Here is a 26,598-nt window from a genome sequence, read left to right on the forward strand (position 1 = left end):
TTCCTGTGATTTCATACCAACAGCACCATCTTCTCATCATCTGTTTTCTTGTTTCTATTTTTTTTTACCTGACTGCACACTGTGACCACCAGGGAACATATTTGTACATTTTGCTTGATTTGGAATCAGTGTGTTTTTCTTGTGAATCATGTGTGTGTGTGTGTGTGTGTGTGTGTGTGTGTGTGTGTGTGTGTGTGTGTGTGTGTGTGGGAGAGGTCATGAAGATTGAAAAACGTCATTCCGTCACGCCTGACTCACGCTGTCTCTCTCTCTCTTTTTTTTTTTTTTTTGGGCCGTTAAATCTCCAGTGCACTGATAACAGGTCAGCCGTTGAGAGAGAAACGAGGGAGGAGGGGTAGAGCAAGAGAGAGCGAGAGAGATATAGAGAGAGAGAAGCAGGATATGATTAGAGAGAGAGTAAGAAAGTGTGTATGCAAGAGGGAGAAAGAAAAGGGATAGAAGGAGAGATTGGTCTTTTTTATAGCGGCTCATCCATTGCGTGGGCGGTGCGTGGAGTGGAGAGGTCAATAGGATGCCGTGATAGGCTAATCTGCCAGGAAGGGAGGGTTAGGGCAGCCCTCGCGGGAGCAGCTCATTGGCTAGACTCATTTGCCCTGTGAAATAAAATCTCATCGTGTCTTTGTTTTTTTTGTATTTTCTGTATTTTTTTTCCCAACGCCGTTTGAAGATTGATAGTGCGGTGTATTTTCTCTGAAAAGTCTTTTCGAGTGTGCGAATATTTATCTGCTCGCAATGTACATTACCCTGCATGCACCTCTGCGTGTGCGTGTGTGTGGCATACTTTTCTCAGTTCATCCCAGTTCCTGTGGGAGTGCGTGTGCGTGTGTGTGTGTGTGTGTGTGTGTGTGTGTGTGTGTGTGTGTGTGTGTGTGTGTGTGTGTGTGTGTGTGTGTGTGTGTGTGTGTGTGTGTGTGTGTGTGTGTGTGTGTGTGTGTGTGTGTGTGTGTGTGTGTGCTCGTACCAGAGTCAGACACATGGATGACAGATGACCCAGTGGGAGACACAAGCCATCCTGCCCAACCGGAATCTTACTAACCCCCTCCCTCTCCTCCCCTGCATCCATACAACCCACCCCCCCCACACCCCCCCACCCCCACCCCGCTCGCCTATTAAAAGTGTGTACTTTGTTTACTTCCTCGGCTTTTAGCCATAAATCCTGGATCCACCTCCGATGGTGGCGTTGCCCTCTTTTCCTCAGGTTACAGCTTTGAGCGCGATCATAATAGCTGCGTCACCGAGACTGTGTGTGTGTGTGTGTGTGTGTGTGTGTGTGTGTGTGTGTGTGTGTGTGTGTGTGTGTGTGTGTGTGTGTGTGTGTGTGTGTGTGTGTGTGTGTGTGTGTGTGTGTGTGTGTGTGTGTGTCTGTGTGTGTGTGTGGAGAAGGTGGGGGGGCTTACTGGACCAGAGGAAACCTAAATCCTCATATAAAAAGGCCATGCACTCAGCCTGGGCTGAGGAAAGGAGGGAGGGAGGGAGGCGGAAAGAGAGAGGGAGACAGAAACAGAGGGAGAGAGAGAGAGAGAGAGAGAGAGAGGGAGAGGGAAGGGAAAAAAGTTGATTTCCTTTTTCAGCAGAGCCATACATCACAGGGCCTCCCAGCTGCAGTGTCACAAGCTGACAGAATGACATGTGTCATTTATCAAAGGGGCCAGGCGGGGGCCTTGGGAAACGTGCACCACAAAGCCTGAGAGAGTTCATTCCAACGCTCAACCCTCCCTCCCTCCCTCCCTCCCTCCTTCTCTCCCTCCCTCCCTCATCTCTACTCCTTCAGCCCGCCCCCGCTGTTCACTCTCCTCCTCGTTTTCTCTCCTCCCTCCCCTCCTCCTCCACCCGACCACCTCCACCCTCTGCTCACTTTGCTTGGTGTCGAAAAAAAAGGGCTCTGTAATGTTTTCTACCCCCCCCCCCCCCCCCCCCCCCCCCCCCCACCCACCCAAAACCCCCCGACCCCACTCACACAGTGTCTGCATGCAGGGTTAACGGCAGTGACTGTACCTTACAGCCAGAACTTCAAAGTGTTTGTTCATTATGAATCAAGTCATTCATAAAGCTCTCTGTAACATTATTAATGTATTTCATGACAAACCTTTGGCTGTAGACTCATAGCAAAACGTCCCTTGCACGCTGCGTTTATCATTCTTCTTCATTTTATTTCTTTGTGGTCTGGAATTGTGTACGCGCACACGCGGACACACTCCATACCTGCTACTGAGGAGTTGTTTGACAGAGAGATTACAGCGTTCCTCGCTGCTCGGGCCCCAGTCGGAGGTCCGCGGGGGGTCACGGCTCGGGAACGCATTACTTTGCAGAACGGCTCGTACGTAGGAATGCCTGTTGTAACCGATGTGTCGGTTACAATAGCGAGTGGTGTCAGTCCAGTCGCGGCATGCCCATCTACCGCTTTTTGTGTTAATGTCTTACCTCACCGCATGCACTCCATTTCCAGCTTCCTCTCATCCATCATCGGCTCACCTTTCATCCCAGCCCTTCATCCACCCCCATCATCAGCCTCGGCTAGGGTTAACTCCATTCCAGCCACTTCCAGAATCAATAAACTATCTCACCTGGGTGCCCTTCCCTTCCTCCAACACGCTCAGATTAGACGTTTTGAGAAGCTCCAGCTCCGCCGCTGTAATCCGCCTCTTTACCTGTGTTTAGACGCCGTAACGCCGGCTATTGTTGCTATGTTTGCTCACCTCTGAGTGACGTCTTGTTCGATGGACCCTTCTGTGCAAATACAGCCAGTTTTCAAACGAATGCCGACACGAATTTGTCCTTAAAGTAGAGCTAAAAGAATCATTTATCGTGCTGAATAATAGCTTCCTGTTCTGGAGCTAACAGGAAGCTGAGACGACCAGCTTTCACTGGCTGTCTTTATGAAACGTAAGAACGATTCCGCGGTTAATAGTTGGTAACAACTATGCTCGGGGTTTTTCAAACGCAGACAGTTTTGATGCATCTTGCAAGCACACGTTTTTCCTTGAAAACTGTGCTTTTGCTTTCTAATAGCAGACTAAACGGAGTGGATTTTCACTCACGATCCAGCCAGGTCCTGGCAGAACAGAAATCCTGGGTGGGATTCTCTCTCTCTCTTTTTTTTTTTTAAATAATTAAAAATCCAACTCGGGGCAGGACGAGGTGGGAGAAAACGGAGGGATGGGAGCGAGAGGGAAAGAGCCCAAGACGACATGGGGGAGCCCTCCTGACAGTCTAATGTTTCCTTGCTTTGTCTGCGGGGGTTAAAAGACGTGGTACATCATTAAGAAGAATATTCAGTGGCAGTGTCACCCAGGGGTGACCCTCCTCGCAGGTCATGGATAGTTCAACCCTCTGAAAGCGGCCGGCCCACTAAATACCTCCCCTCCTCCCCCTGTGACTCCTCTGCACTCAGCTATAGGTGTGAATCTTTGACTTTCTAACCACACAGTGGCCATTTTACCGTCTTTGTTTCTTTTTTTTCTTCACTAAATGCAGATTCAGCCGCAGGAGCCTGTAACTGATTGGAACGCACATTGATGAGAAAATGATCAAGTCGCTCTGCCGCAGTTCTCAAGCGTATATAATGTCTGTGGACGGCTCGCCTCAGACTGACTTTGAAAATGCATAACTTTTGTTGCGTTCTGGGTGTCCGTTTGCACAACAGCCGTGCTCGGAGCCACTGGACACGAGACTTTTCGAAAACAGCACCCCAGGTGGAACATTTTGTAAATGCTTCATCTCCGTGGAAACGGGAGAAACGAAAACTTTCTCAAAACGCTAGACTCCGTCTCCGTGTAGACAGTGCCAACGGCGCTACTGCACAGGCGCACCACAACTGTAGTAAATAGTTTGTCTGTGCGTGTGTGAACAGATGGACAATAACAAACATGGCGGCCTCCAGTGTCATGACTCCCAGTCGATATTCCCCTGAGACTTTGTAATTTGATAGTTGAGAGTCACCGGGAATGGCAATCCAACATGGTCGTCTGTCCATATGATTGTCCATTTTCTCGCCATTGTTAATGGTTTTAGCATATTATTTTCTCTGTGCATGTGTGTGTGGTTTAATTACAAAACCAACCAACAGCGCCAACGCGTGGCCTGACATGCGCTACATAATTTTCTGTTGTACCACCGTTTCCGTGTCAATGGTCATTGTTTTCAAACCTTTTCTGTAAAGAAAACAGAAACTATGCGTTTTCACTTGAAACGTCGTCGTGTAAACAGGGCCTGAGTCCTGGACAACGTCTCAGTTTAAAATGGGGAATCGAACCGAGGATCAACAAGCTCCAGAATGAAAGAAGACGGTTGTTGATTCTCTGCCTGGTGTCACCTCTCCTGTTCAGCTGCCTCCTCCTCTCTTCCCTTTGTCTTTTCACCTCCTTTCTCCATCCGCTTGCTGCATTTTTGGCTGTCTTTGTGTGTGTGTGTGTGTGTGTGTGTGTGTGTGTGGGTGCGTGTGTGTGCGTGCGCGCACGCACGTCAGGGAGTTGGGGAGGGTTGAGACCGGGAAGACAGCCCCTTTTCATTTGTCTTCATAAGCCTCATTTATTTTTGCAGCCAGATGTGAGCTGACAGACATCACTCAGTGCCCCCCACCATACCCCCACCCGCACACCCAGCTCTCCTTCTTCCCCTCCATCAGCACCCTGCAGCCCTCGCCCCTCCCTCCATTGCTCCCCTTCTCCTCCAGGAGGTCAGGCAGCCACCCCAGCACCTTTTCCACCCCTCTCTGTTCAACGCCCCCACCCACCCCCCCCGCCCCCCACGCCCCCACCCCCACCCCACCTCACAATTCAGCATTACAGAAGATGGATGTGTCTTTAAAGCAGAGATTGATTGTGGATATCAGAGTTATGGCGCCATTCATCACGGCAGATATTATTCAGACGAGCAGGATTGAACAAGGCGGTGGGACTCTGAGCCCATTGGTGAGTTCTTGTGGGGGGGGGGGGGGGGGGGGGGGGTGAAGAGGTGGGGAGGGGGCCGGCATGGGGGAAAGTTTAATAGATTTTAGATGAATGCGTGTGTATGTGTGTGATGTCTTAGTATGTATTTGGAAATGAATGGGGTGTGCTAATGCTCATGTACTTGATTTTACCTTCATAAGTCTGCCCCACTTGGGGAACTCTGGCATATGTTTGTGTCTGGCTGCTTCTCATCTCTATTCTTGTGTGTGTGTGTGTGTGTGTGTGTGTGTGTGTGTGTGTGTGTGTGTGTGTGTGTGTGTGTGTGTGTGTGTGTGCGTGCGTGCGTGCGTGCGTGCGTGCGTGCGTGCGTGCGTGCGTGCGTGCGTGCGTGCGTGCGTGCGTGCGTGCGTGCGTGCGTGCGTGCGTGCGTGCGTGCGTGTGTGTAACTGTCTGCATTGATCTCCACTGATGTGATCCTCCTTCAGCGTCTGTTCTCATCGGTCTCTGATTTACAGCTTCATTAGGATCCCCGCTCGAGCCCCCCCTCTCTTCTTGGCCCCCTTCCTTTCGCCAGGTCACTCCTGCACTCAGAAAATCAACGCACACACACACACACACACACACACACACTCACACACAACTATACTTTGTATAGTTTGTTTCTGTTGGTGTGTTTGTCATCTTTAAGAATAATCTCTCGTTATTCATCAAGGCTTAGCACCTCATTGTGCCTTGAGAGTTGAAGTGCCGTGGCATTTTTTTTTTGGAGGTGCTTCCCTACCCCCAGGCAGCCCCACTCGGCTGAAAAGAGCCCTCATTGTGTGTGTCTTCTTTTATGGCGCTGTCTGAAAGAGAGGGATGCACTCCAGTCGGCATTCAAATGCACGTGGTAAAGCAGCCAGCAGAGCAGGACAAACACCACAGGTTGTAAACGCTTTGAAAAGGACTGTGTATGTGTGTGCGCGCGCCTGTGTGTGTGTGCGTGTGTGTGTGTGTGTGTGTGTGCGTGAGGATGTGTTAATGTGAGCGTGTAAGTCTGTGTAGGCTCTTGACTGAAAGCTTTTCACTCTCTTTACCTCCACTTTTTCCTCTCTTGATACAGTTCAACACTTACTTTACTCTTCCCTTTCTCCCTGCCCACCTGTCTTCTGGAGTTGCCTGGATTGACTTTCTTCTTCTTCTTCTTCTTCCTCGAACCTCGAAGTTTTCACTCCTCGTGTTTTTAAAATCAGCTCCCCTTCTTCCTCCCTCCTCCTCCTCCTCTCTCTCCTCCTCCACCACCATTATCAGGAGTCAAGCCATGCAGAAATGTAAAAAAAATAAGAAGGTAATCACACTTTGTGCTGCTGCTTTTGTCGTCAGTCCGTGATGGAAATGGGTCTAAATATGAGATTAGAACCTGCCGGTGACTGATGCTATTAGGCAGATATGCCATAGACTTTACTATCTCCCATGAAGGATTAGCGCAAATTATACTGGGAGACAGGCTTGATTTCTCCTCTGCCTGGCTGGATGTGGGCATTTGAGGCACTCTAAGTTGACAGCGTCTGTCTCTGCTTAGTTCTCCGAGACAGGTTGTGTGACAGCTGATGCCAGGCGAGGGCTTAAAAAGTGTGTATGCGTGTGGGTGTCTATTTGTGTGTCGCGCAGTCTGTGTGTGTGTGTGTGTGTGTGTGTGTGTGTGTGTGTGTGTGTGTGTGTGTGTGTGTGTGTGTGTGTGTGTGTGTGTGTGTGTGTGTGTGTGTGTGTGTGTGTGTGTGTGTGTGTGAGAGAGTTATAAACTGACAGGCGAGTGTGTTTGAATGTGATTGCACGTCAATGACTTTTTTTTTTTCTCACAGAAAACAGGTTCTCTTTGAGTAGGGTGACAATTGGGAAAGGCTAATTTTAAGCTTGGTGGCGTCCTCTTTAATTCTACACTCTCTTATCTGGCGTTATTTTAAATAATTAAACTGTCTGTGTGAGACTGTCCAGGTGAGGCTGTTTTTTGTGGCCCCGTATGAGTTAAGAAAAAAATGTAAAAAAAGAATAGACGAGGGCGGACACCCGCCCAGGTGCTGGATCTCAGCGTTCGTAGGAATGCTGCTAAATACCGAGATAACGCGACTCGTAACTTTCTCCCCTTTCGCTTTGATTCAGAAACCTCTGTCGTAGCGGCAAGCCAATGGGATCCATCATGCGGCGCGTAATCTGAAATACTTTGAGCTTCCATGTTGATACAACTGGAGGAAGGTGGTCAAGCGGCGTGCGTTCACCTCTCAGGAATGTTTGAGGGAACATGTAAATGCTCCCTGTTTTAGCCCGGCTGTCTCCTCTCTTGGCGCTGATTTAGGAGGGTGACATGTCTTTTAATGTTGGGTAGTAAACTGAAGGGGTGGATTTATAGGTTGAAGCCTTATTTTTCCTCTTGCTGTCTGTGTCCGGCGGCTCCTATGACGGCAGTCCCAGGTCCGCCCCTCGCCGCACCGCCAGATACAGATGGAGTTTGAAGATACACGACTTCAAACTCCATTCTTCCAACAAATTGCAAAACACTGTAAAGAGTTTTCCAAAATATGTCAAAACATTCACATAAGTTTGTAATTCAGAAAAAAAATAAAAAAATCTGCATGACTTTCTTTGGTTTTTTTTAGGGGTTAAAAAGTGTGACAGTCTTCACCTCTGACCTGTCCCTAACCCTCCTTTATTCAAACTCTACCATTTGAAGATGGTATTAATAAGAAATAAGCCTTCAGCTTCACAGTCTGGACACCTCAACCAGCAGCTTCTGCATTCTTGATGTCCAATGGAAGAAAAAGGATCGCTGGACTGGGAAAAGACCAGTTTATTTGGTCATAAATTGTCAATTACCGCACATAACTTTAGTGCCTTTTTTTTTTCTTTTTTTCAGAAAAACCACAAGCGTCAACAAATCATAATTCCATTTGGTGAATATTTTGCAATTCTTGAGCCACTGTTGTGCAAATGTCAAGTGAGAGTTGTGCAAGATGCATTTAAGGGTTCAGCTCACCTTTAATCCAAATTCTGAAATAAAGCCAAAGGGACTAATTCAGGCCTATTTACACTGCAACGTTTTCAAGTGAAGATGCAAAGCCTTTGTTGCGTTTTAGGTGTACGTTTACATGACAACGGTGGTCGGAGACACCGATAATGCAACTTTCTGAAAATGCCCAGGCTCCGTCTTTTTTGAGTTTCCATATTGTCGCTTTGACACGTTCCACACAGAAAGCGAGAGAAACTGAACTCAACCACAGTGAAATGAGGTCATTTTGGGTTAAACCTGCCATGAATTAGGTAAACAATTACTTTTTCGTTGTTGGCTTTCTCTGGATGGTCTAGTATTTAATCAAAGAAACACCTAAAGGGAACAATCACTGCTGCAATTCTTCACCTCGCCCTCAGATTCCTGCCATCATCCTCCCCTCTTCCCCTTCCCCCTCCTCAGTTTGAGAGGTGTGATGCTCGGCGGTGCTCTGCTGTGTCAGCAGGACAGAAACAGGTCAAAATGTGGAGGAACTGGGATCGGTGCAGGGTTAGACTCAGGAGCTTGTAAGACACGTTTTTTTTTGATGTAATGCAATTAAGACTTCAGGAATCATGTAAGTGTGGTCAAATGTTGCTGCAAGGCTGTTAAGATCGCCTTTTACAGAAAAACACACAACTTTTTGGGGGAGTTATGTCACCTTCAGCGTTGCTGTATTCAAAGCACGATTTTACTCAGGATGTTCCAAATCAGTCTCTTCGTCTCCCCGACACAGTTTGACTGATCAGTCCGAGCCCTAGTTTGCTGCTGCCAGCGTGGGACTCGATGTTCGTTTCTCTATTTATTTCCACGGCCCGTGCGTTTTCTCCCCATATAGAGACAGTCTATGTCCGACCGTGTCACCGTGTGATGGATTGCGCGGTCTTCTTCTCTTAGGAAGAGGAAAAGACACAGAGGGAGAAGGAAGGAACGAAGGAGGAAAAGAAGGAGATGGGGGGGGGAAGAAGGGTGGAAACGGAGTGCGGTGCAGCAGTGAAGGACATGGCAGCTTAGCGCCGGCCAAAAAGACTGTGCTGAACACCTGCTCCTGTCTCCAACGCCCCTTCAACCTCCTCATTACCTGTCAATCTATCACAAGGCAGCCAGATCAAATGTCTGCAGCAGCCAGGACTCGCACAGGGAAGGGGAGAGCGGGGGGAGGGGGGGGACGGGGGGGAAAGACGGGGAAGGAGAGGGACAGATTGCATGTCTGGGAGAGCTGAAAATGAAGGAGAAGTAAATGGAGCAGCTGCGTGTGCATATCGAAGATCTGGTGATAATTTGGAGTAAACTTTGTTTAGAGTGCAATTATTTCAAACTTCTGGAGCTAGTTTGTCATGTTGCTAAATTTAGATTTTATGGAAATGGAGATTGCGGCTTGACTTTGTGTCAGCAAGCGAGCGAGTCAGTAAAACAGTGAAAACGGCGGAGACGCTCAAAGGGACGCCTCAGGTGAAGATGTGGGTAAGGTGAGGTCAAAACTGAGGTCCCGTTTACACGACGAGCGAGAAACGCAAAGCGGTCTTTTTCGTTTTGGCGTTCTGTTTACGCGACGACGTTGCTCGGCGTCACTGAAAACTTTTTAAAAAACGTGAGAATGATGTGTTTTCACTTGGAGCACTGTCACGTAAACAGGGCCTAACAATGTCTCTATAAATCAGTGTGTTAGTTTTCCACGGAAGTGTCTGAACTCACCCTGCAGCACCTTCTCACCTTTGATTGGCGCCTCTGAGCGAAAGACGTGAACCTGTGATAGACGAGCGCCTCCGCGGGGAGGGCGGGGCTTGTGGTTTCAGCTTACAGCTGCAACGCTGCCAGTGCGTACGTGTGCGTTTGTGTGCCGATTGCACGACAAAAAGGAGTACACACATAACGGCGGGGGGGGGGGGGGGCTCTATGTGTGCGTGTGTGTGTGTCTACCAGTGTATGTGAATTATGGTTATGTGAGTGTGTGTTTTGATACTTGAGACAGTGTGTTTATGCACTCGACTCTGTGTGCGCTTAAAAAGGCAGATGAATTTGAGCTCATCAAGGTGCATTAGCACACACACGACCAAGCCCCGGCCCTCCGGTTCTGATCCCTTTCAGTCTCCCTCGCTTTCTTTTTTCACTCTTTCTGGAGCTCGCTCGCCCCTCTCTCCCCTTTAGTGTGTGAGCCGCGGTGATTTACGGTAATTATCCATCGTTGGGTCATCTATCAGGCTCGCTGTTGCTAGGAGATGGAAGCAGCTGCTGCTGGCTGTTGTCTTGTCAGGGCCAGTGCATGTGTGTGTGTGTGTTTGTACATACTTATGTTCTTGTGTGTATCCTGGGATGTGTGTGTGTGTGTGCGTGTGTGTGTGCGTGCGCGTGTGTGTGTGTGTGTGTGTGTGTGTGTGTGTGTGTGTGTGTGCGCGTGTGTGTGTTCAGGTAAAATGGTCGATCTTGATGTAGGGATTTAAAAGCACAGGTGGTGCCAAAGAAAGACAGAAGTGAATGGAGTCAGTGGATAGAGGAGAGGATTATAGGAAGGAGGGAGACTTTGGTGAGGGTGGGGTCAGAGGTTGAAAAAGGCCAGGTGGAATCTGAGAATGTGTGTGTGTGTGTGTGTGTGTGTGTGTGTGTGTGTGTGTGTGTGTGTGTGTGTGTGTGTGTGTGTGTGTGTGTGTGTGTGTGTGTGTGTGTGTGTGTGTGTGTGTGCGTGCTCATGGGGAGGGTGGACAGTTTAAAAGGCACAGGTGTGTGGTGATAGACAGGCTCGCTGTATGATAAATTTATCCAGGCAGATGGACGTTGGAAGAAGTCGGGCCTCGGGGACTAGTTTTAGTGGCTGTGAAAATTGCAAGATTGTGTGTGTGTGTGTGTGTGTGTGTGTGTGTGTGTGTGTGTGTGTGTGTGTGTGTGTGTGTGTGTGTGTGTGTGTGTGTGTGTGTGTGTGTGTGTGTGTAGGGGGGTTGATTTTCTATTGGCAGGTGATAGCCCACAGATGGGTGCTGGTTCAGATCCCCACTGAGGGGTCTTTTTCTCTCCGTTTGGCCATTGTACTCCACCGTAACCCTTTGTGTGGATGCCGTTTCAGGTTGCGTGTTCAGCGTGCACGGCCATTCATTGCAGACGGGTACACACACACACACACACACACACACACACACACACACACACACACACACGCAGAAAAGGGACAGGAAAGGATTCTAAAAGGGAGGACGCTTAAAACGACCCAAAAATTAGCAAAAGTGATGAACGGTAGGGCATAAACATAAAGTGGATTATAATAACGTTTTACTAGTTTGCTTAATCGTCATGATAATATTGATTACAAAAGTAAACGTATTATAATCGAGCTACTAAAATCCTGGCAGACAAAAACAGTATGAATGAAATGTAAACACCGCCTGCAGATGTGGTTGTTTCCACTTCACGTTAACTTCCCAGTAGTTCCATTTGTTTAACCTGTTGGCAGCTCGGCGCGAAGCAGCTGGATCCGAGCCACACATCCATATGAGCGCCGGCAAACTGTAAATACAACCTCCACTCTCGGCTCTCCATACCGGCCTAATTAGCGCCAGTTAGCATTTGTCATTGCATTTCGGGGTGAAGATTAGGAACACCTCTCAATTAATCTGCAATCAGCCTGTTTGTTAATTAGCTAACCTGTTCTAAGTGGCCTTCAGGGCTCTTGTGTAATTAGCTAAGCTGCGGAGAAGCAGGCCCGCGTGTTGACATTGACCTGAAACGCGCACGTGTGCACAGTCAGCACACACACACACACATACACACACACACACACACACACACACACTCCCATATATATATATATATACTGTACGAGACACAGTTCTCCAGTCATGGTCAAGAGGGACAAGAACCTCTGGCTCTCCTGTAAATTACATCCAAGCACAAATGCACCTTCTGTGTCTTCTGTGTGTTCAGGGAAAACAAAGGCTTAAACACACACACACACACACACACACACACACACACACACACACACACACACACACACACACACTAACACTCCTGTACATACCTTATTAGTAGTTGCAGGCGTGCTCTGCTCATCCAAATATACATATTTGCACATCGTCATGCTTGCAGCGATACGCTGATTATTCCTCCTCTCACTCCGAAATCTCGTGCCTCAAATGCGTTCCTGGGAAGAAAAAGAAGAAGAAGAAGAAGAAGAAGAAAAAAATAAAACACGCAAGGGGAAGTATGCATACTGTACTCCCCGTACACGTGCATTCTTTTGAACATTTCATCCTTTTTAAGTGCAACAACATCCCCACCAAAATGAACAGCTTCTCCATTGCTGTGTCGAAGCTTTTTTTTCTTCTTGCTCACTTCAAAGCCATTTGTTTACTCTGCTGCCTCCTGACATTGTCTGTGGTAATTAAAGGAGCGCACTGAAATTTATGGTTTAATTATACAGGCCTTGTTATGCAGAAAGGACCAGGATGGGCTGATATGCTCAATAAAAATAAATAAATTCCATACGGGTTTATTGAACCCGCTTTTGCGTGGAGGGTGCAATCGTTCCAGCCGCTCAGGTGTGTGTGTGTGTGTGTGTGTGTGCGTGCGTGCGCATGTGTGTTATTGTGTTCTTGTGTATGCAAATGTGTGTATGATTATTTATGTGTTGCCTCGCAGGACAGCGGCAGCAGTTCGCCGTGCAGTGTGAGTGGGTGAGAATGAAATTAAAAAAAAAAAAAAAAAAGCCAGATGAATTGCAATCGATCGGCGCTGGTTCACTGTATTGATCCGCCAGCATGTTAAAGTCTGCTGTACTCCATGAAGAACACTCAGTCAGTGTGGGTTCACCCTCTCTGCACGCCCTCATCCCCTCAGACCCCCGGCTCTCACCAGCCAACACGGAGTTAACCTGGCTTGGTCTCAGGATGCATGTGTCAAAAAGACGATCACAAACTCAGAATGCATAACTGCGAATGTGTGTTTGTATATATAAATACACACTGTATGTGGTGTGTGTGTGTGTGTGTGTGTGTGTGTGTGTGTGTGTGTGTGTGTGTGTGTGTGTGTGTGTGTGTGTGTGTGTGTGTGTGTGTGTGTATTGGTTTTGTGCATACTCGGCAATGGAGAGTGATCTTGGCTGTGGCCCACAAGCAGCTTCTCTGAACTGATCTTTGAGTTAGGTATAAATAGCGCTCGCTCTATAAATAAAACAGCAGCACCTTTCACACTCTCTCTCTCTCTCTCTCTCTCTCTCTCTCTCACACACACACACTCACACACACACACACACACACACACACACACACACACACACACACACACACACACACACACACACACACACACAAGCCATTTGGATCTAACACCTGCTCGGACGCACAAATATTCCCTCCCAGGTCGCCCCTCACTCAATACATCATTCCCTAAAGGTCAAAAGGAAGGATGTCTGTGGGACTTATCGACATATTTACATGGGAGCGTGACCTGGCCCAGCTTAGCGCGGGCTACCTGTCTGACCTCTGACCCCCACCTTCATTTTACAGGGCAGTGATCTAAGAATTCAGCCGTAGCGTTCGCTCATTGACGGCTTCTTTAAAATAGGAGCCGACGCCGATGAAGACACTGAACCTGAGCAGTTGTAGCTTCGCGGGAGTCGAAACAAAACTCACAACCTGCTATTTAAAGCGTCAGCGGAGTGACTTTGCATAACGTTCCCGGCGCTACTGTAACTCAACATGACTCCGAGCACGGAGCCCGGCGGGTCCGCCGTCTGCGTATCGGCCAATAAACCCCGAATTTCAGAGCTAATCCTGTTTGCACAGCGCTCCTCTACGTCAGCCCGTTATGCAGCCGGGCATCTGAATGAGAGCGCGTCCCGTCTGCCGGGCTCGACGGAGGCTGGGAGTGTTGTGAAATGGGGTGCCGGAGCCGGTGGTGGTGGTGGGGGGGTGGGGGGGGGGGGAGCGGTGTGAGTGGGAGATAAATTGGTACAGCGAGCTGGAATGCTGCAGCAGTTATTTAAGGCCCTGTAGGTGCTGCCTAGGCCATATGCTCCCATTATTCCGCTTGGGAGGGGCCCATGTGGGCGTGTGAGCAAGGCTGGAGAGGAGGAGGAGGAGGAGGAGGAAGGTGGGAGAAAAGAGAGAAGGGGGGGGTAATGGAGGGGAGTCAACTGAGCAAGGTAGCTGAGGAATTATTTTAAGGAGAGCCCCTCTATCAAGCGAAGGAGGAATTTGGAGGACGGGATACCGGGGAAAAGCCTGCGATGAGATGAGAACAAATTAGCTCCTAAAGCAAATGATCGCCTTCGCTCCTCAATATCCGGCTCGCTCGCACTCGTCTCTGCATAATTCATCTCGTCACATTCTGAGAGTATAATTCATGAACTTTCTCAGGTCCAGAGCGTTGGAGTCGCGTCTTGTGATTAGAAGAAGCTTGACATAATAACCTTTTCTGCCTCGCAGGTTGTGTGTTGGGCAGAATTCCTCACGCGCCATGTTTTAACCTACAGTAACCGTGAGAGGACAACGAGAAACAAACTTTTTTGACCTCTGAAATCTCTTCCCCTGCAAACTGTGTGGCTTAACATTTATCTGTTAAGGAAACAAGGCCCACACACGGCTCTGCTGTTAGCATCATATCTCTCTCTCTCTCGCTCTCTCTCTCTCGCTCTCTCCTCCCTGTGTTTCTTCTTCCTATCTGTTCAGTCTCTCGTCAAACTGAGGCCCGTGCTCCTGATCAGGGCATTGCTCTCATGTTAGCCGCTTCACGGGAAGCACATCCCAGCATTCCCTCTGACACGCCGGCAGCAGCATTACCATAATTGGCTTTTCTACATGACGGGACAGAGGAAATAATAATGTCATTTTATTTACAGCCCTCTTGTCCCGGTCCGAGAGCTATCACCCCCCCGCCCCTCCTCTCCCCTTTCCTTTCTCCTCTCTGCACCATCCACTGACAATATCCCCCCCCCTTCTTCCTCCTCCTCTTCGTCCTCCTCCTCCTCCCCCTGTCTCATCTCCCCCTCGCCGTGTGCGGGGTGCGAGTCTCGTTCTGCCACGGCGTGTAGGTCAAGCGATGGCTTTTTGATCAGCTCCTGTCCAAAGCCATCAGGGTTGAGAGGCACGTAATGGAGAGCAGGGTGACAAACAGAATCTGGGGAAGGAATAAGACTGCCAGTTTCCTATTAGGGACCGGCCTAAACGGCCTCCGTGCCCCCCCCAACAGCCACCACCGACTCACCCACTCCTGCACTGCCTAAATCACATGAGTGAAGGGGCCCGTGATTGGACATTAGTGCCGCAAATGACTGCCGTGATTGCCCCTCTTCCCAAACTCACATCAAATAAATAAAGAAATGTGTGTAAATAAATAGAAGGAGGGGTGTTGGAGGAACCGGGGGCGCCGGCGAGGGGAGGCTGACTGGTTTCATCCCCTTCTTTTTCGTCCCTCTCTCTCTCTCTCTCTCTCTCTCTCTCTCTCTCTCTCTCTCTCTCTCTCTCTCTCTCTCTCTCCTTCTATTTCACACACTCGTTTCATCGCCTTTCTGCCTTTCTTATCTGGTTTGTTTGGCTTTGACAGCGGCCAAATGGTGAAGCTCTGCGAGCCTGACAGAGAGTTTTATTGATTTAACAACCAGCAGACTCTCAGTGAAGAAAAGGGAGAAGGCGAAGAAAAAAAAAAAAAAAAAAAAAAAAAGATGGAAGGGTGGAGGAAGATAGCTAAGTTTTGAAAAGGAGTGATATGTTTCTCCTGCGCTCTTTGCCAAAACGCTGACGTGTTTGCCGGTTGTATTTCACTCAGTATCATTTGCTTTAAAAAAAAAAAAAAAAAAAACCTGAGAAAGTTTGTTCTCTGTGTGAGGGAGAATGTTTTGGACATGATCTGTGCTCGTGTCATCCCGCTGTGAGGTCGGGCGGTGTGTTGAGGGGCGTTCACCAAAAGAAATACCACCAAAACATATCAAAACTGCACTCGCCCACCTCTGGTGTGGCCTCTAAATGCTGCTGTGAGGGGCAGAATCCTAATGCAAAAAACTGCAATGACACATAGTGCTCCGTAATCTTAAAATATTAGCTACAAGTTGGGATCAAGGGTGCTTCGTGGGTACATTAGTTGGGTCGTCCTTCAGAAGCCCTCTCATTTAAATAAGAATAGTAATAAATGAGGCGGATAGGAGCAAAACACACACTCCAGCTCTTTTAAAGCTCTTATCTCTAATCAAATAAGGGTCTGTAAGCGCTTATTTTAAGTATATTTGCTAGCCTGAGACAGGAAAACCTTTGATAACATGCATTACAGCTCTATTAAGTGTGTATGTCAGTGTATTTGTGCATTATGCATTTTAAAGGAGCTCTTTTTAACATCCAGAAGGGGATACTACAAAGCCATTTTGGCACTTAACATATTTTATACTGCTTTTTATTTATATTACATTTACCCTGGGTGGAGGTAGGAGGAGATGAGCGAGATGCTAATTCCTGGTGTGTGTTGTGGGTGATCTGGCGTGGCTGGTGGTGGGCTTGATCGCTGCTGTTTTTGACAGTGAGTCTGCAGTCCTATCCCGGCCACACTGCCGCCTGTCTCCTTGATGGCGGCACGTCCCCGAGCAAAAGTGACAGGCGCTTTGGCGCCCGTGCAGATGGCCCTGCTCACAGCCATCACCCGTTCGGCAAACCAAACCGCCAGGGACGGCGCGCCTGCCCTACCCCTTCCTGGAGCCCGCCCCTTCGCTGCCGGTGTTGCACCGCATATGTGCATCCAGGACAGGAGAAGGAGCTTAATCTGCTCGCCAGTCAGAATCACACATCTTCAAGTTGCCCCGACTGAGTTGACGTGCAGCTCTTAATACTTTTCCTTCCTCACCCTTCAGATTTTTTTTTTTCTGAGCGTCCTGTCAGAATGGATGCGGCGTCTGAAAAAGCAGATGGACAGATCGTTTTATTTCAGGCTCACGTTAGCCAACATTTCATCACTAATGCCGTGCGTTTATGGCTTGCGAAAACGTCCACTAGCTGCCTGTGATTTTTACAGATGTCTGTCTCTGCCAGTCTTTTGTCTGGTTGCCTTTGATATCTCCCTCTTTGTTGTTTCCATGACAACGTGGCAGGACAGGAATTGATTGACAGGGATCGTCAAAGGGTTCCCTGGCGACCTGCTCATCGTTCGAAGCCCCTCCCTGCTGCAGTCTGTGTTTTGTCACTCACCCAGGAATATTTCTGATCTGCTGCCTCTCATTCCTGCTCTCTCTCTGTGTGTGTGTGTGTGTGTGTGTGTGTGTGTGTGTGTGTGTGTGTGTGTGTGTGTGTGTGTGTGTGTGTGTGTGTGTGTGTGTGTGTGTGTGTGTGTGTGTGTGTGTGTGTGTGTGTGTGTGTGTGTGTGTGTGTGTGTGTGTGTGTGTGTGTGTGTGTGTGTGTGTGTGTGTGGGTGTTAAACACTGCCACAGCTATTGGGGTAGAGCTATTTGTTGGATATGGCTGACACGAGTGACTCACATAGGTAATTCCTACTGTATGTTTTGCTCTGTGGAGAACGGATAGCCGTTCTGCAGGATGCTTTGTATATTAAATGGCTGATGCGTATTGATAGCCTCCTCTTCTGGAAGCGGGTTAGTGAGGAAGAAGGCACTGTAACAGAAGACACTCTGCAGATGTGTTGTAGAGAGTACAGCACATAATGCTAATCTGCTGTGTTAGGGATTTTCAGGAGTTTTAGAAACTGTCTCGGTCTCAGTCTGTCAGTGGGATTGAAGCGCAGCCAGGTTCTCCTGTAGTGCTCTCATTTCACAGAAATCCTGTCAGGCGTTAGGGGAGTATGTTGCTCATTTGGAGAAGGGTGTATCTGTAGCACACAGCGAACTCAGACTTATAGGCAATATTATGGTCGGTGGGTTTCCAGCGCAAGAGCAAATGTGTATGAGCTGCAAAATGCATAAAGTACACACGCGGGCACGGGAAGGTGAGCGTGCGGGCATTCGCAAACAGGCACTTACCGCGGCACTCACACGCACACGCATGCACATCATCGCACAGTCACAGTTGATGGTGCAGCTGCTCACCTCCCCCACCCCCCAGCCCCCTCCACCCATCTCCTCTCAGGCAGCAGTAAATGGTGCCAGTGTATATATATCAGGTATTATGTCCACTTAGATTATGATATGACAGGTTAGCGTGCCGTTTGAAGTTGACAGCACATCTGTTTCATCAGGAGAGACTGATACTGGCATCTAGGACACACATCTCACCATGCAGGAAGGAGATAAAGGAAGAAGCTAGGGGGCCGTCTTTCCTGTCTCCCTGCCTCCCTCACCCTCTCTCTCCCTCTCTCATCCCTCTCTCTCTTTTCTCCTTCACCCCCCACCCCCCCCCCCTAACAAGCCCACCACCTCCTGCTCACTTTTTCTTTCTCCTCCACATCTTCTTTTCACTCACTTGTTCTCCCCCCGAACCACCTCCTGTCTCTCCTACTTACTGATGCTCGCTGTGTCTTCCTAGCATGCATATGAACCCACATAGTCTCACCTTCCATCTCATTTGCCCTTACACGTTTCACTGGTAAACCTGTTACATCCCAGCCTTGTTTAGTTCCTTTTCCCCAGGCCTCTACCTTTGATCATCTGTTCACTTTTCTTGTTTAATCGGTCTCTTTTTTGTTTGCATTGTCCATGCTGTTGTGGATCACAGCGCGACGGTGGCGCAGACTCGTAAACCGTCTGCTGCAGACTCCTTCCTCTAACAATCAGTGCAGCATTCTCAGTCCGAGTGCCATTGTTTTGCCAGTTCCTGCTTATTAGCGCAAATGAAAATGACCTTCGGCTCATCAGAGTGGGTTCGGCAAAGCTGTGATATCTCCAAATTAGTGTTATGTCTGTAACTCTCCCCGATGAGTTGCATAACCTGAACATGTGAGGGGCCGAACTTCACAGACTACATGTGTGAGATTCTGTAAAGCTTTGGGAAGGGAGGGAGAATGAAAGAATGAAAGGGAAAGAGGGGGAGATGAACATGCAAGCATGCAGCTGGCTAACAAGGCCAAACAGCCAGTCATTTCCTGGGGAACATGAGGCATGTGTGGAGGAATAGATAGTTGGGAGGGAAAAGGACAACTGTCAGAAGCTCAGTGATTTATTTTTCCCTTGGAGGCTTTTTTCACCACTGGCTTTCAGAGACACATGTGTGTAAAGTACACACAAACTCATGCATGCATGCATGCATGCACGCACACACACACACACACACACACACACACACACACACACACACACACACACACACACACACACACACACACACACACACACACACACACACACACACACACACACACACTGGATGAGAATAAAAGCCTACATTTCCCATCACTGAGTATTCATTCCATGTTATTTTGACAGTGGTCCTGTTAGTGTGCTGTAAATGTTTAATTTCACTGAGCTGACCTCTTTTTTTTTTTTATCTCCTCTCCACCCCCCCCCCCATTTTTCTCCTCTCTCTGTCTCTGCTCTCCAGCCTACATGCCCGAGGATGAGCTTAAGGCAGACGCTCACGATGAGGAAGAGCACCTGCAGGATGACGGCCTCTCATTAGATGGCCAGGACACCGAGTTCCTGTGCAACGAGGAAGAGGAAGACGTGGATGGAGGGCAGCCGCCAAGCTACAGAGACTCTCCGCTCAGCAATGGCACCAACCCTGACGCTGGATACGGGTCCCCTCTCAGCGACGCCAGCGACCGGCTTGCGGACTTCAAGAGCACCTCTTCCAGGGATGGCCAGGAGAGGGAAGGCAATGCTTTGCCCTTCCGTCCGAACAATGGCCTCTCTTTCCAGGACAGCCTGGCCCAGATGAAAGCCGTCTATGCAAATCTCATCTCAGATGCCTCTTGGTCTAGCATCACAATGGACATTATGAAATCTAAGCCTGCTGCAGCTGGCAGTGTCAACAGTGCCCTCGCCACTCCCGAGCCTGTCTCTACTGCCTCTGTCTCCACGACTGCAACTGTAAACAAGAGCAGTGTGGTCAGCCTGGCTAGCAGTCACCACAATGGCAGGAGCTCCAGCACCACTGTCAACCACACTAGCAGCGCAAGTGGCAATACAAACGGCACAGCAGCCAGCTCTGTGAGCAGCCACAGTGCAACCAGCAGCAGTGGGGGCAGCAGTGGTCCTGGTGGTGCTAGCAATGGTAGCGGTGTAGCGTATGACTGGCACCAGGCTGCCCTTGCTAAAACTCTTCAGCAGACCCCCTACCATCTTTTACCAGAGCCCAGCCTCTTCAGCACAGTGCAGCTCTACAGGCAGAACAACAAGCTGTACGGCTCCGTTTTTACCGGTGCCAGCAAGTTTCGCTGCAAAGATTGCAGTGCGGCTTATGACACGCTGGTGGGTTTGACAGTCCACATGAATGAGACGGGCCACTACCGAGATGACAACAAGGACAAGGAGGAAGAGCACGGGAAACGCTGGTCCAAGCCACGCAAGCGTTCCTTGATGGAGATGGAGGGAAAAGAGGATGCACAGAAAGTGCTGAAGTGCATGTACTGTGGCCACTCGTTTGAGTCTTTGCAAGATCTTAGCGTTCATATGATCAAGACCAAGCATTACCAGAAAGTGCCTCTCAAAGAACCAGTGCCAGCCTTGGCCACAAAACTGGTATCCACTTCAGCTAAAAAACGTGCTATCCAAGACGCTATTATCTCTCCTTGCTCCCCAGACTCGATCCATGCTGGTAGTGGTGGTGGAGGTGTATCTCTTGGGGATGTTGGCAAAGACATGAAAGCCGCAGCCAACCCTTACGTTACACCAAACAACCGTTACGGCTATCAGAATGGTGCCAGCTACACATGGCAGTTCGAAGCTCGCAAAGCGCAAATCCTCAAATGCATGGAGTGTGGCAGCTCGCATGATACACTACAACAGCTGACCGCCCACATGATGGTTACGGGTCACTTTTTGAAGGTCACAAATTCTGCATCCAAAAAAGGCAAACAGCTTGTCTTTGATCCAATAGTGGAAGAAAAGATTCAGTCTATCCCACTGCCCCCGACCACGACCAGACTCCCTGTTCCCAATAGTGTTAAGTCCCAGCCAGTGTCCCCCGCCCTCTCCTCTGGCTCAGAGGAAAAGAGGGAAGGAGGGGATGATGAGAAAGCTGAAGGTGGTGATCTGTTGGAGAAGAAAATTAAGGAGGAGCGAGATGACTCGGGTGAGAAGTCTGAGACTGACACCACATCGTATAAATACCTTAGAGAAGAAGATCTTGAAGAAACACCTAAAGAGGGTTTAGATATTTTAAAATCCCTAGAGAATACAGTTTCTAGTGCCATTAGCAAGGCCCAGACAGGCACACCCACTTGGGGGGGCTACCCTAGTATCCATGCAGCCTACCAGCTACAGGGCGCAATGAAGAGCTCATCTACTATTCTTCCTCCGACAGTCCAGAGTGTCCAGATGCAGCCAATGTTTAACAGTAGCCTACGAGGTCTTGTGAGTGACCCCAACTCAGTCATTCACTCACCTCGGAGTCCTTCCTCCCCTACTCCGCTCAGAAGCAACGTCACTGCCATGGAGGAGCTTGTGGAGAAAGTGACAGGAAAAGCTGCCACTGTGAAGAAAGAAAAGGAGGAGAAGGTGGTTAGTCAGGATAGATGCCGGCCCCCGTCGTTAGTAAAATCCCCATCTCCTGTACTGAGAGAGCAGAGAGAGCAATTAGTATCTCCCAATGACCTTTCTGTGGGTAAACCATCTGGTATGAGGAGTAGCAGTCCAGGCAGTGTAGACTCAGAGCTTATCTGCAAGAAGGAGCCCAAAGAGAGCCTGGTAGACGGCCACAGTAACCATTCAAAGAATGGGTCTGAGGCGTGCCAATCACCTGTAACTAATGGCAACAGCCTTGGCATCATCACTGATCACTCACCTGAAAGCCCCTTCATCAACCCTCTTAGCGCACTCCAGTCAATCATGAACACGCACCTGGGAAAGGCCTCCAAACCGGTGAGCCCAGCTGCAGATCCTCTCTCCATGCTTTACAAAATCAGCAACAGCATGATGGATAAGCCGGCTTTCAACCCAACTCCTCAGGGCAAGCCAGCTGAGTCCGTCAACCACTTTCAGCTCTATGAAAACAATGACCAGCCCATAGACCTGAGTAAAAATAAGGCCAACATTAATAGCAACAACAACAACAATAACAACAATAGCGGTGTGCTTTTGACCAACAACAGTGTGAATGGCAACAAACCCCTCATTTCCCTCCCTGACTCCGTCTCCTCCCCTCTGAGGGAGAATGCTCTGATGGACATTTCAGACATGGTAAAGAACCTCACGGGAAGACTGACGCCCAAATCTTCGACTCCATCCTCCATTTCAGAGAAGTCGGACGCCGACGGCAGCGCGTTCGAGGACGCTCTCGAGGACCTCTCACCAGTGCAGAAAAGGAAAGGGAGGCAATCCAACTGGAACCCTCAGCACCTCCTCATCTTGCAGGCCCAGTTTGCCTCCAGTCTGAGGGAGACCCCGGAGGGCCGTTACGCCATGACTGACCTGGGCCCTCAGGAAAGGGTCCACATCTGTAAATTCACAGGCCTCTCCATGACTACCATATCCCATTGGCTGGCTAATGTCAAGTACCAGCTCAGACGGACTGGCGGCACCAAGTTTCTCAAGAACATGGACTCGTGCCAGCCCGTGTTCCTCTGTGGTGACTGTGCCTCTCAGTTCAGGACTCCCTCCTCCTACATCAGCCACCTGGAGTCTCACCTGGGCTTCAGCATGAAGGACCTGTCCAAACTGTCAGCTGAGCACCTACGGGAGCAGCAGGCTGCCTCAAAGGTGATCACAGACAAAATGACATTCGGCAGCCCCCTGTCAGCCTTGACCACGCCAGAGGACGACACAGGCTCTGTGTACCAGTGCAGACTTTGCAATCGGACATTCGTCAGCAAACACGCAGTCAAACTGCACCTCAGCAAGACCCATGGCAAGTCTCCAGAGGACCACCTGGTGTTTGTCACTGCATTGGAGAAACTGGAGAAGCTGGACAAAACGGAGAAGGTTTAAGCGGCCGTGTCTTGAGCTGAGGGTAAAGACTGACAGCTGTGGAACTGACTAGAATTTCATTGCACTAAAAAGACGTTGTTCACAGTTACTGCACTGGGCCGAACTGAGCCACTAGAAAAAAAAACGAAATCAGTCTTATTATTTTTTGTTGTAATAACTGCCTGACTGGACCATGTCTTTTCATGTTGATTTGTTTTTGTTCTGCCAAGCTTTTTTACACTTATTTTGTAATATATTTATATGCTATTTGTCCTGATCTGTGCATGTATTTTAGTGAATCAAGGTTAAACACAAGATTTTAATCTTTTCATGGCAAATACAACTACTGCTTCAATGGTAAAAGTGGCGAGCGGAAAGAACTGGCGGAGGAGAAAACTGTATAATACTTGATATGAAGAAGGTGAAAATTAAATGTATACACCAAACGAATGAAAGAATACCCTGAAAGACTGAAGTAGCACCTTAGACAGTTGAATTATGAATTTGTAAAGAGGACATGTTTTGAAATATCTTGCATATGTCAAAATCTGATTTTAAAAGATCAAGGATTATCATCCCGCCCCTCCTCCTTCCTTCTTGGGTTTCTGTCACTGCAATGTTTTTGATGATGAATGGCCTGCTCCTAAATCTGTCAGTGTATTAGAAAAAAAGAGATCATGTGAACATTTGGAAAAACTGAAATGCTGCTTCTGGTTCTGAGTCAATCAGTGAAAAATGAATGGCCATCAGTATGCAAGTTTGCTCAAAAAAAAAAAAAAAAAAACTTTTCCTTGTTGTGAAGTATCACCTTATAGCAATTTTCCAGTTGTATGGTTTGTTACAACTTTCTCTTTCTAAATTGTGTCGCTTTATTCAACTGTAAAGAGAACAGTCCGTTATGTGTAAATGATTACCAGTGAAATGTCAGTACTCCATAAGACATATCTTACCATTTGAAACGGCTCAACATTCTTTGTATCTTAAGGTGTGTGCATTCTCTAACTTTTATATTGTCATTTTATATACAAAAATGCTAAAAAATAAAAACAGATGATGTATATAGATATATGCTGTAGAGCTACAAAAATGTCCTTTTTTAAAGAAAATACAAATTTAGCTTCTTTGGCTTGGTTTACAGAAATGATTTTAATTATACTTGCATCCAATTTGATGCATGAAATGGTGTGGAAAATAAAGTAAGCGATGCACAATGACTATACATTTCAATGTTTTATCGACAATATTGTAAAAACGAAAACAGAAAAAAAAACTTTTTAGCACCGATTAGTTTGTTTCATTTCTTTCTCAACTGTAAAATAAACCCCAAAGCAGTTGTTAACAGTCACATATTTCTGGTGGTGTGTTCTTCATCTTTATTTATTTATTCTTTCGTGTCGGATCACCAAACTCGAGATGTGTAAAGTGTGTCTGCATAGAATTTGCTGTGTGGCAAATGAAAGCGTTGTTCACACCCGTATGAAATCCTAACCCCGTGGAACAGGATTTCCTCGTGTGTGCAGAGGTGAGAGTCAAAATGTTTTATTATTAGTTCACATTTGAAGGCCTGCTTTTTATCTTTGCCTAAAGAACAGTCACTGGTGTCATACTTACAACTGATGACTGAGCCACATCATACCGCCAATGATTATTATAATGATGAAGATGATGGGGCTGATAAGCCTGTAAGAGTGCCTATTGTGCTGTGAGGAACCCATGCTAGGCTTGTGACTGGCCTTCGGAGGGCCGTTCTGAAAGAATCAGTGTTATATTAATGACGGCAGTGTACTTTTGCCTGTCTTCTTGGAACAAAATCAGATGGGTGTCTGTTCTGCCTAAGTGAAACTTGGCAACAGGGAGGCTATAATCAAAAGTGACTTATAACTTAAGTGTGATAGTTAAGAAACTAATCGTCAGATTCATCACAACCGAATATAACGAACGCATGTGTGCAGGTGGAGATGTTATTCCAGGACTCCTATTTAGCTGATTTGTGCACATAAAGCAAGTCTTTCCGGGCTGAAGTGTCATTTGTCAGTGCGTGTAGGTTTTATTGGCTCACTTCCACGGACTCCTCTCCGACTGTCTGAGGTCAATCAAATATGGAGCCGTTTGCTGCAGAAAGCCATTGCCATTTCTCTTTCCACTTCGTTGACTGGTTTCATCTCCTCTCAATGAATGTTTGCATTGTTACTTGCAGAGCGTGACGGAAGAATTTGGCTTCTTCTTTTTGGACTAATCAAACAGCTTCTGCACTGTCAGACTCGTTCTACCGAGTTTGTTGCACTTTGGCCACGGGCTTTTTTCACGCCACTTTTTACCTTTTGTGTGCCGCTCTGTTCCTGCTATGTTGCAGATTTAAACTCATTAAATGTGCTCCGCTGCCATGATATGCTCAGCTGGCGCGAGGGTTGAGAGTTACCCGTCGCACACAGTGACCTCTACGCGACCTCGGCCGAAGGTGAGCGCCAGGTTGTGGGGGTTTTTGCTCCTCGTGCTCTCCTGCCAGCCGAGTGTCTGCATCAGGAATTTGATCTCCCATCTCGCCCACATGACTCAAGTTACTGATAGAGTACTTACTGTACCGGCTTTTGTATGGATGAAGCCATGCTGCAGTGTTATGACTTCCATTCCTCACACTCACAACATGTCTCGTGTCAGCTGAGTCAGTCACACACACTCACTCTTCCAAGCTATATTAACATGGAGTGTCTTTGTGCAATTACACACCTCCTCGATCTGCCTGCACCTCGCTGTGTTGATACATGGATTCAGTGACAAAGGAAACACAGGCGGAGGGCAGATTAGCCCGGCTGAAGATGCAGCTTCCTCGGAAAGGGGCTGCTAGAGTTGGGTTATAAAACAAACAAGGCAGATAAACAAGCAACATTTGGAGGAGATAGTGTTCCCTGCACACCAGAAATAAAAAACACCTTGTAGGTTTAATACCCCACAGCTAAACCTGTAATTTTGCTGGGCCGTCAGATAGCTCCTGAGCCGATAGAGACTCTTTCCTGCTTTGTTAGAGATCAGTGCACTGTTTCCTGTGCGTATTCTATGTAAATTACATGCGATAATCGCCACGCACGGCACAATGCTGGTTCCCGTGGTGCAAACGGAAACCGAGGGTAGATAAACGCAGGCTGGGCAGATTTGCATAGCCTTTGTGTTTTGGGCGCTGCTGAACGTGAGCCCTGAGGATTGGTAGGGATTTCCTCAAGGTTTTGTATAAGTAAATGCCTGCTTCCTCCCAGGGCTGGGACCATTATGTACAGCAGACAGGGGTGGGTGTAGAAACAGGGCACAAACGGAATAACAAAATTACCTGGGCTGGTGGGAACACGGGGAGGAAGTATTAACCTCCATAACTCACATCTGCCTCTGCCTTGATAGAACAGGCGCATTTTGGTGTTTCCATAGAGGTACGTACCCAGAATCTGTACATCACATGAAGCAGTCAGTTCTCTCGGTCTGCTAAAGACAATGATAGAGAGGTGTCGCTATGTTTTAGGGCTAAAAGAGATAAGGTGTCAGGGTACGTTTGATCTTTTCTCTGCGGTTCACCTCTGAAGCTTCAAGGTATATCATTACCTCAGAATGTATGTATGCTCAGGGGAAACGCACCTGTGGTTTTCCTGACAAGTCCCTTTGTTTGGCGTCGCATGTTCCTGGTCGTCGCTCCACGGTTT

General features: G+C 48.1%; 1 protein-coding gene across 1 annotated transcript in view; it reads left to right on the top strand.

The window, feature by feature from the left end:
* The window catches only part of LOC308114855 (teashirt homolog 1-like), a 35,805-nt gene extending 11,555 nt beyond the window's left edge, over window positions 1–24,250 (top strand). The window contains exon 2 of the mRNA XM_080472080.1: window positions 19,389–24,250. Coding sequence (XP_080328206.1) covers window positions 19,389–22,933 — 3,545 coding nt within the window. The 3' untranslated portion in view covers window positions 22,934–24,250. The remainder of the gene's footprint in view (window positions 1–19,388) is intronic.
* The last annotated feature ends 2,348 nt before the right edge of the window (window positions 24,251–26,598 follow it).

Source organism: Lipophrys pholis, assembly GCF_963383615.2.
Source record: "Lipophrys pholis genome assembly, chromosome: 9".
NCBI classification, from domain to species: Eukaryota; Metazoa; Chordata; class Actinopteri; order Blenniiformes; family Blenniidae; genus Lipophrys; species Lipophrys pholis.